The 10,075-nt window shown below is 34.6% G+C and overlaps 1 protein-coding gene across 1 annotated transcript; it reads left to right on the forward strand.

Annotated features, from left to right (window-relative positions):
- Window positions 1-2,339: 2,339 nt before the first annotated feature.
- Window positions 2,340-6,233, forward strand: LOC110028756 (crooked neck-like protein 1). Its single transcript, XM_020730734.1, has 7 exons — window positions 2,340-3,990; window positions 4,098-4,163; window positions 4,442-4,586; window positions 4,681-4,899; window positions 5,348-5,570; window positions 5,647-5,845; window positions 5,965-6,233. Exons 1-7 carry the CDS (start codon window positions 2,828-2,830, stop codon window positions 6,080-6,082), a joined length of 2,133 nt encoding a protein of 710 aa, XP_020586393.1. The 5' UTR covers window positions 2,340-2,827; the 3' UTR covers window positions 6,083-6,233.
- The last annotated feature ends 3,842 nt before the right edge of the window (window positions 6,234-10,075 follow it).

A 10,075-nucleotide genomic window follows, 5' to 3' on the forward strand; every position in this document is an offset into this window, starting at 1 on the left:
TATATACATATATATATATATATATATATATAATGTTGAATCCAGATTTGTCGTTGAATCACATGCTAGGAATACAATCTAAATAAGGAGAGAGAGAGAGAGGGATGAACATAAATGAATCGTGCTTTTTTCTTAAAATGTTTCCCCTATTTATAGAAAATATGCTATAATAATGATATAACTTTTTGCATTTTTTTGGAAGGGGTCCGTAATGAGATATTTTGGGTATTTTACACCTATGAGCTTATCATCCACTTCTTTCTAGGTTGATCGACATAGTTTACCTGGCTTCTGGCTAGTGGGATCAACTCGATCGAATGAGCTTGGTCGATCAACTGATCTAGCTTGGCACTTCGCTCCTTATTTATGTTGATTTGGAGCTAAGTTTAAGTTATGGACTTGACTAGATAAAGGAAGTCTACAAAATAATTTGAAGCTAAGTTTAAGTTGATTTGGGTTGTTTTGAGTGCACTTTGCTCCTATGATCTTAATAGATAATTAATGGGTCATGGAACCACTTGAGCTTAGGCCAGATTTGATTTGGTCTTATAAAATCAAAGCGAGTTCCTAATGATCCTTAGAGTAATCCAAGTTCATTTGGAAATCCTACAATGAGATTCATGCCTTGTTAGTTCTTAATAAATTGAAATGGTCTTACTAGGTGATTCAACCTAATTTGATTTAGCCAAATCTCTAAATGAACTTGAAATTATGCAATTCTTATTCCATACACATTGGTTTCATTAATAACCAAAACTTAATTCAATTTGATTTGTTTTTCGGTTCATTGGGTCCAATGACCTAAAGTTAACTTAGGGGTGCACTGGGTCTTAAAGTGATGTTTGGTTCCTTGATGGCATATTTTTGTTAGCTCAACTTCATTTAAATGAGCTAAGAGTAAATTTAAATTTAACGAAAAATAATAAATAATAACCGGTTTGATTTTGAGTTTAGTTTAATCACAAACAAATCTCTCCAGAGTTTTTTTCTAAAAGAACTATAAAAGGGCTTTTAATATTAAAACTAAATTTGATAGATTAAAGATGTGTTATAAGGAATGATATGTCAACTTTATTAAAAATGCGGTCAATGTCCATAACCAAATATATACATTTAAATATTTTTAACTATTAATTTTGTTCTATAAATGATTTATATTTATTTTATTATCCATTTATTTTTTTTTAATCTATTTATTATTTTATTATTTTTATATCAAAATTATATTCTATTGTGTTATAGAGGGTATGATTGCAATTTAATGTATTAAGATATTATGACTGCTGTGATTGAAATTTAATGCATCAGATTTATAATTAATTTGTATTGTGTTTATTATGACTTTATCTTGCTTCATCAAAAATTGATTCAAATGCATTATATTTATTATAAATACAAACTAATATATCAAGTCTATTTTTTTTTGTCTTCTAATAATTATGATTGCACTTTAGCATATTAAAATTATAGTTTCTTGTATTTGACTTTGTTAAAATAAGTTTGAATCATGTTAGAAATATGTTTGTTCCTTAATTAATTAATTAAAAAAATTATCAAATTTTATTGAAAGAAGTTAAAAGAACTTTAAGATATATTTCTCTAAAAAGTAAATATTATGATATTTTTTAATTAATATCATAGTGAGCCATATAAAATGAACTTTATATTATATTTATTGTTATTTGAAAAAATAATGATTGATCATGGAACTTGATGTTCTCTCTCTGGTTGCCCTCGAGCGAGCCTCATAAAACCCTAGGGCATGTATGAGAATAAATTAGATTTAAGTTAGTAACAGATTTAGTAAATCCAATTAAATTCTTTAAAACGGGACCTTATGTCAAGATTTAAAAGTTTATTATATTTGTTATAATAAGAACTCATAACTAAAATTTGATTATTTTATTTATTTGGATAAAAATTAATCATTTAATTTAATTTAATTTCTAATTTATTTATGGCTATACTAATTAATAATTAATTTTTAAGAAAAATAATTAATTATTAAATTTTTTTATTAAACTAATTACTTATTAAGCGGTTATATTAATTAAGAATGTATTTTAAACTCATTAACTATTACAAAAATTTTAAAATGTTTCTTATTAAATAATTAATAAATAATTAAATAAAAAATTATCTCACTATAATTAATTTGATAATATATTAATTTAAAATTAATTATTAATCAATTAAAACAATTAACTTAAATAAAACAAAAATAAATTAAAATCATAAATCCATCTCCCCCTTACCCTGTCCTGTGTGCCCAAAACCATGGCCTTAGTGAATGAACCCTCACAATACAATCACGATCAGAGCGTTGGCTTTCCCTCGCTGCCCTAAACCCTCGCGCTTGCCTACATTGCTCCCATTCTCCCGGTTCCGCCAAAGATCCTTTCCCGCTAGTACCCCAGAACCCTCGCCGGCGTCCTTAGACCTCTCCCGGTTTCGCCCAGGACCATCGCCTTCATGACCAAACCCTTGTCATACAGTCGCAATTAGAGCTGACTTTGAAGGCAACGGCGGGATCCCGACGAACTGAGACCCGAATCTCCCCTCCCTCCCATCTTTCTACTCCTTCCGCACTGCTCCTACCGGATCGCAGGATTTAGTAAATTAGGGATTTACGACCAAAGCTGTAAAATCCGTGATTTATGAAATCCGCTGCTTTATTTTGTCCAAACTTACCGCCTTGCAGGATTTAGGTCAAATCCAGGTTAGGTTAAATTCTGCTCTAAATCCGTTAGCAGACAGCCGCTAGGTCGTCGTCCAGTCTACCCTTCTACCTACTGCTCCACGGTTTACTTCCGCTGATTTTCCAACAATGGCGTCGGCCGCTAAAGACGCTGACCCCAATCTTGGTTTTCTGACGAAGCGCGACACCGAGGTGAAGCTCCCCCGCCCCACTCGCGTCAAGAACAAAACCCCTGCTTCGATTCAGATCACTGCTGAGCAAATCCTACGAGAGGCCCGCGAGCGACAGGAACCTGAGATTCGCCCGCCGAAGCAAAAGATTACCGATCCTACCGAACTTGGTGATTACCGCCTTCGCCGCCGAAAGGAATTCGAGGACAAAATCCGCCGTGCGCGATGGAACACCCGCGTCTGGGTCAAATACGCAGAATGGGAGGAGAACCAGAAGGATTTCGCCCGCGCTCGCTCCGTTTGGGAGCGATGTCTGGAGGTCGACTACCGGGAGCGGACTATCTGGCTCAAGTATGCGGAATTCGAGATGCGGAATCGCTTCGTCAACCACGCGCGCAATGTCTGGGACCGTGCAGTTTCCCTTCTTCCTCGAGTGGACCAGCTCTGGTACAAGTATATCCACATGGAGGAGATGCTCGGTAATGTGGCTGGCGCTCGCCAGGTGTTTGAGAGGTGGATGGACTGGCAGCCAGATCGGGAAGGATGGCTTTCTTACATCAAGTTTGAACTCAGGTATGGTGAGATAGATCGTGCTCGCCATGTTTTTGAGAGATTTGTTGCGTGCCACCCTCGTGCCACTGCATGGATTCGGTATGCTAAGTTCGAGATGAAGAACGGTGAAATTGCTCGAGCTCGTGCTGTCTATGAGCGTGCAGTTGATCTCCTGTCAGGCGAGGAGGATGAGGCAGAGGAGCTTTTTGTGGCTTTTTCAGAGTTTGAGGAGAAGTGCAAGGAGATTGACAGGGCAAGGTGCATTTATAAGTTTGCACTGGACCATATTCCCAAGGGAAGGGCTGAGGAGCTGTATAAGAAGTATGTAGCGTTTGAGAAGCAGTATGGAGATCGGGAGGGGATAGAGGATGCAATTGTGGGGAAAAGAAGATTCCAGTATGAGGATGAGGTTAGGAAGAGCCCATTGAATTATGATTCATGGTTTGACTATATTAGGTTGGAAGAGAATGTTGGCAATAAGGACATGATCAGGGAAGTTTATGAACGGTCAATTTCTAATGTGCCTCCAGCTGAGGAGAAGAGATATTGGCAGCGTTATATCTATTTATGGTAGAAATCAAATTACAGCTCATAATTACAGTTTTGCTCCTTTTTTACCCCGGAAATGAAAACATAGCCATGCATTAATATTGATTCAATTCATGTTTGACATGTAGGATTAATTATGCTTTGTATGAGGAACTTGGTGCTGAGGACATTGACAGGACAAGGGAAGTTTACAGGTAGAATATGTGATGTTCATTAGAAATCATTTCATTTATCTCTTATTATGAGCTGAATTCATCTAACGTTGTTTTACTACTGTCCAACACTGTCTGATATGTTTTTAGTTGCTTTTATCTCCCTTGCAATATTTGAATTCAGGAAACTATTCTCTAATGTGTTGTATAAATTCTTTAGAGCTGCTGTTTTTCTTATTCATAACGATTTTAAGTTCTTGATTGTTATTTCGCTTCTATGACCTAAAATTTCTCTTTTCACCTTGAATTTATTGATACAGGGAATGCATTAAATTGATTCCCCACAAGAAGTTTTCATTTGCTAAAATATGGCTTCTAGCGGCCCAGTTTGAGATACGCCAGAAAAGTCTCAAGGCTGCACGGCAGATCTTGGGCAATGCTATCGGAATGGCTCCCAAGGATAAGGTTAATTGTTTTTCTGTGACATGCAATGCTGCATATCTTGAAAGAATGTGTGTTCATGTTATATTAAAGTAGTTCTTAAAATTTGCTATGGCAGATATTTAAAAAATACATAGAGATAGAGCTGCAACTTGGTAATATAGATCGCTGCAGAACACTCTATGAGAAATATCTCGAGTGGGCTCCTGCAAATTGCTATGCTTGGAGCAAGTATGCTGAGCTAGAAAGGTCATTAAGTGAAATGGAACGCGCCCGTGGCATATTTGAACTAGCTATTGCCCAACCGACACTTGACATGCCTGAGCTGTTATGGAAGGTATTTATATTGCAATGTGATCGTCTCCTCATCCAATTTATGCTTCTTGCATTCTAGCCTTTTAAAAAATTAGAGTGTCATTTATTTTCTTACTTTCATATAGCCTTTTGTGCTATTGAGACTTTTTTGTGTTGTGGGCTATGTGATGTGTAGTACTGATTTTGTAGGTTTTTACCAATTCACTATGCTTTGAATTATGATAGGTGGTCGTTCTGTATGAAATTTTAATCATCCTTTTTAATTTTTTTGTGTGCTATTTGGCTATATAAATGAGCATATATTAATCATCCTTTCATAATTCTCTCACATCAATATAGGATACACCCTGAGCATATATTATTAGAATGGAATGCTAAGTTTTGTTGCAAAACTTCAAATGCATGCTTAAGCTTCAAGTAAGAGGATCTTCATTCTTTCAATGGCGTAACTAATTTGCCATGCATCTCAGGCATACATAGACTTCGAAATATCAGAGAGCGAGTTTGAGAGGACGAGACAACTCTATGAAAGACTGCTTGATAGAACAAAGCACTTGAAGGTGTGGATAAGTTATGCCAAATTTGAGGCCTCTGCTGGTTTAGATGGTTCAGATAGAGATGGCAAGCCACAACTTGAGAATGGTGATATATCATATCAAGAACAGCAAAAAGAACGGATTCAAAGATGCAGAGGTATATTAAGAGCTTTTTTGTTTTCCTTACTACAAATTAAGTGTTTTACCTCGGCCACAACATTTCTTTTTGCCAGGTGTTTTTGAAAGGGCATTTGATTACTTCCGCACATCTGCACCTGAAATGAAGGAGGAAAGGGCAATGCTTTTGGAGGAATGGTTGAATACGGAAACTGGTTTTGCAGATCTTGGAGACCTATCTTTGGTGCAGAAGAAATTACCTAGGAAAGTCAAGAGAAAGCGAGCTATTTCATCTGAAGATGGAGCTCCTGCTGGGTAGTTCATTTGTCTGCTTTAAATAATTTGGTTTTTTATATTTAATTGATTTGCTTTGTATTTTTACTTGCATAAAATAAGTTTTTTATGTTAGAATTTAACCCTAGTTATTTGTGCAGATATGAAGAATACATTGATTACATTTTCCCTGATGAGGTGGCAATGGCACCCAATCTTAAGATACTTGAAGCTGCTTACAAATGGAAGAAGCAGAAAGCTGGATCCGATGAGGACTGACATAGTGGTATTTATTTTGTGCTTTTTCAATTGAAGTGAGTTGGCTTACCAAAGTATCAAATAGTGTTTTAATATTTGCGTTTCAACGTTGTTTCCATTCATCATGTATAATAACATAAGTAGGGCTGATAATTATATCCAAAATTTTAAGCATGCTCAGATTTTAATTGACTTTAAATCATAATTGATTTGCTTTGATTCAAAACTACTAGTTTGAAATTAATTTGCTCAATTCAAATTAAACTTGATATATACACAAGTATATGTTCTCCCACAAACATTTACATTAACACAAGCAATCAATATCTTTCAACATTGAGTTAAGCTTGGCTTGCTCAAACTTCAATTGATAACCCCTAATAATTTATTTACTAGAATAATTAAGGCTAATGCAACTTCTCTTATTTAGTGTGTGTTGTGTCTGCATCCAAGTTGAGTGCTGGATCTCACATATGTTTAAATTATTTTTGTTGCTTTCGCTAGGGTTCACATGAATTTAAAAGAAACTCGTGTAAATTTTGTTATTATGTTTGCTCTCTTTGTGGATTGCTATATTTGGAATCCAGTAATGATATGCTAGAGTGTAAACGAGCCGTGCTTGAACAAGAGCATGTGTTCATTTTTGACTCATTTTTTTCAAAATTGGCTCGCGTTCAAAATGACTCGTGAATAGATTGTTTATTTTCAGCTCGAAAAAAATTTGTTTTCTTTTTCAGCTCTTGTTAGGCTCAAATTGGCTTGTTTAAAATTAATTAGAAAAATATATGTAGAGTGCTTTATTCAAATCTGCACCATTCTTATGCAAAGAGCAAAATCACATGACCACATGAGCTATGGTGATCTAAACTTAGATATAAATATATATAATTTATTATTATATAAATAAGATAAATAATTTCCTTATTTCGAGCTAAAACGAGAACGAAATTTTTTTATAGCCCTAATGATATGACCCACAAGCTTCTGGATAATGTATGTATAGCAAAATAGGCTTTGTGAAATTTTCTTTAACTTGGGTTTTCAGCGTCAGTGTCAGTTGATTAATGTGTTGGTTTAACTGTTTATTAAGAGGGGTCTACAGCCTGGACCCTGTAAACTGTAATAACTAATAGTATGCAACTTCAGAAAGGTCATGATTTTAGAACGGATTTCAGGTTCTAGATGAGGGATGGAAAGGATACGAGGGAATGCTAAGACTCTGTTTGGCGCAACTGCAGTTTCTCAGCTGCAGTTGCGCTGCCCTAGGAATCTGCTGCGGGAAAGTTGAAGCTGGTTGTCTGTTTGTTGCAGCTGTGTGAAAACAGCTGTGGGACAAGTGTTTCTGGAAAAATGACAATTTTGCCCATGTTTAGTAAAATTTTTTAAACAAAACTGTGACAATCACATATTTGATACTTCAGAAGCAAAAATTTATTTCAAAACAGAACAAATCCCAATCACCGCCTAAATTCATTCTTCACTTAATAAAAGCAGATGGATCAATAGACTTTTAAAAGAAACTTCCTTTCTACTAGAGACGAGCCTTTGCTTTATGCTATTAGAGCACGGAAAAAGCACTCTACTCCATCAAGTCATCTAACATACTTCTACTGATAGGTAAGATTGTAAACGCAATAAGTATTATCATAGGAAGTTTGAAACAAATGACATCATTATACATGTACGTATATATATACATGTACGTATATATATACATGTACGTATATATATACATGTACGTATATATATACATGTACGTATATATATACATGTACGTATATATATACATGTACGTATATATATATATATACATATATATATGTATATACGTATATATATGTACATATATATATATATATATGTATATGTAAATACATCCAAATTACAAAAAAATTGAAACTATTCAGTAAATTTTCATTGCTATACATCTAAATACACATTCATTTAATGATTTAAAAGATCAATAACTTCACATTCAAACCTGGTGTTAGATATGTAAACACTAGAGGATTTAAAATGTTAGTCATGTAAACACATAGGAGTTAAAAGATCTGTAGCTTTTCTTTTAAAATTCAGATGTTAGATATGTAAATACTCGAAGAATTAAAGAATCTGTAGTTTCCTTTTAAAATGTAGATTTTATATGTGTATATTAAGATTTCAATAGTAAGAATGTATTAGAAATCATATGTATCACATATGAATATGTAATAATCTAAGAACACACAATTACTTCTTAAAGTTAAGTATTCTATACATGAATATTTAAACATTGAATGGTATGTATATAAACTTTAAAAAATTTGTCGTCACATATGTAAGAACTTAAGAACTGTCGGCATGCATTTAACTCTTCAAGGGTAGTATGATATGAAAATTTTGAGAAGAAGAGTGAAGGTTTTAGCAAGGTTTTATGGAGCTGTTTTGGTAGCAAGCTTTGAGCGTCAAATACAGAGGAAAACAAGAATATCGATTTTGAACAAGACAGTAAAATGTGAATATTAATTTCACTTAAGAAACAGGAAAGCAATAATATTCTGAAAAATGAAGATTCAACCTAACTTCCTGTTAGTAGAAATTACAACTTCGAAAATATATTCAAAGCATATAGAAGGAATAACATTTGAGAGGAAGATATGAACCTTGCAAGGTATCAGAGAGAAATTACATAGTAGATTCCTATGGCAAGGGGACCGATCAAGCTTGCTAATGAGATTGCCATTTTCAACGCAGCCAAAAGGATAAGCTATGCTTACCCAGCTAGGGAGGCGACGACGATTAGATTAGGACTCCTCTTAGCGGCGACGTAGGCAGACTAGATAGATTGGAGCCCCTCCTCAGTGTCTTCGTTCCAATCGGCATTGAGAACGAGAGAAGTCTTCCGATTGACAGAGGAAGCTCGCACTTGGCGGAGCAGGCGAAGGCGGGATCTAATGGAGGAGGGGTAGGGGAGTAAAATGTCAGAGCGATACTGCGGGACGCGGGGTCTAACCTGCGGCCGGATTTTCCCTCAAATTTGTGGTAGCCGCGAGTAGATAGTCGCGCCAAACGATCCTGAATTGTGGCCTCCCGCCGCACCACGCAGAAAAAATTGCGCCAAACGAACCCTAAGTTTTTGGAAACCATGATATACACCGATGCTGAAAATATGCACATGTGCACATAATGCATACCTACATAGGTTCGCACGTACATACATCAAGTACATGGAGAAGTTTGCACAGACAATTCATGATAAGTATTTAAAATTAAGTTAAATTACGGAATGATGCCTGAGATTGTTAAAAATATTTGAAGAACAAGGCAAGCTTCATACTATGTATGAGAACATGCGTTGAGAAGAAACTATCGGTTTGTAGGCTTCGAGAATTCTGGGATAGACATGGAGATGATAACGATTGAAAAGAAATTAGGATTTTTCTAGTCTTTTAAAACTGGAATGTATGACAAACATGCATCATAGAGACACAATTACATATTATATAGATAAAAAGATGTGCACACTGTCGGCTATTTTTCTTTCAAAAATAAGATTTTAAAATTTTGAAATTAGAATTTAATATATATATAATGTAATTTTAATTTTGTGAAAATGGTATCATTTATTATTATTTTTTTTGAAAAATGATGAGACCGAATAGATCTCATATATCTAATAGTCTAAATAGCTGAGCACAATATCATAAATGATATATCATCTCGGAGAATGAACGCATCACTTATTAGTAGACTTAACTATCTAAACTTAAAAGTTTATGATTCTATTTTGATCTACAAAATTTACAGCCGATAAATTCCCCTATCTTATACACAGATTAGATAGAGTTTAGATTAATCTGGGTTCTTAAATTCCCTATAGGAGCAAACCCCTATAGTTAATTACATCTTAGACAACCAAAGTCACCTTAGAAAACTCTCGATAATGATTAGAGGTTTCGTCTTCAAGAATTCAACGTTCAAGTTTCCACGATTGTTCATAGGAAAAGTTAAATGGGATAGGTTCAAATAGGAACA

Source organism: Phalaenopsis equestris, unplaced genomic scaffold, assembly GCF_001263595.1.
Source record: "Phalaenopsis equestris unplaced genomic scaffold, ASM126359v1 Scaffold000523, whole genome shotgun sequence".
NCBI lineage: Eukaryota > Viridiplantae > Streptophyta > Magnoliopsida > Asparagales > Orchidaceae > Phalaenopsis > Phalaenopsis equestris.

Bases quoted from the DNA above. Each gene is read 5' to 3' on its own strand.
- LOC110028756 (XM_020730734.1), top strand. From the start codon at position 2,828: ATGGCGTCGGCCGCTAAAGACGCTGACCCCAATCTTGGTTTTCTGACG. The intron at 4,587-4,680 runs GTTAATTGTTTT...TTGCTATGGCAG, and splicing joins GAATGGCTCCCAAGGATAAG to ATATTTAAAAAATACATAGA. The intron at 4,900-5,347 runs GTATTTATATTG...CATGCATCTCAG, and splicing joins TGCCTGAGCTGTTATGGAAG to GCATACATAGACTTCGAAAT.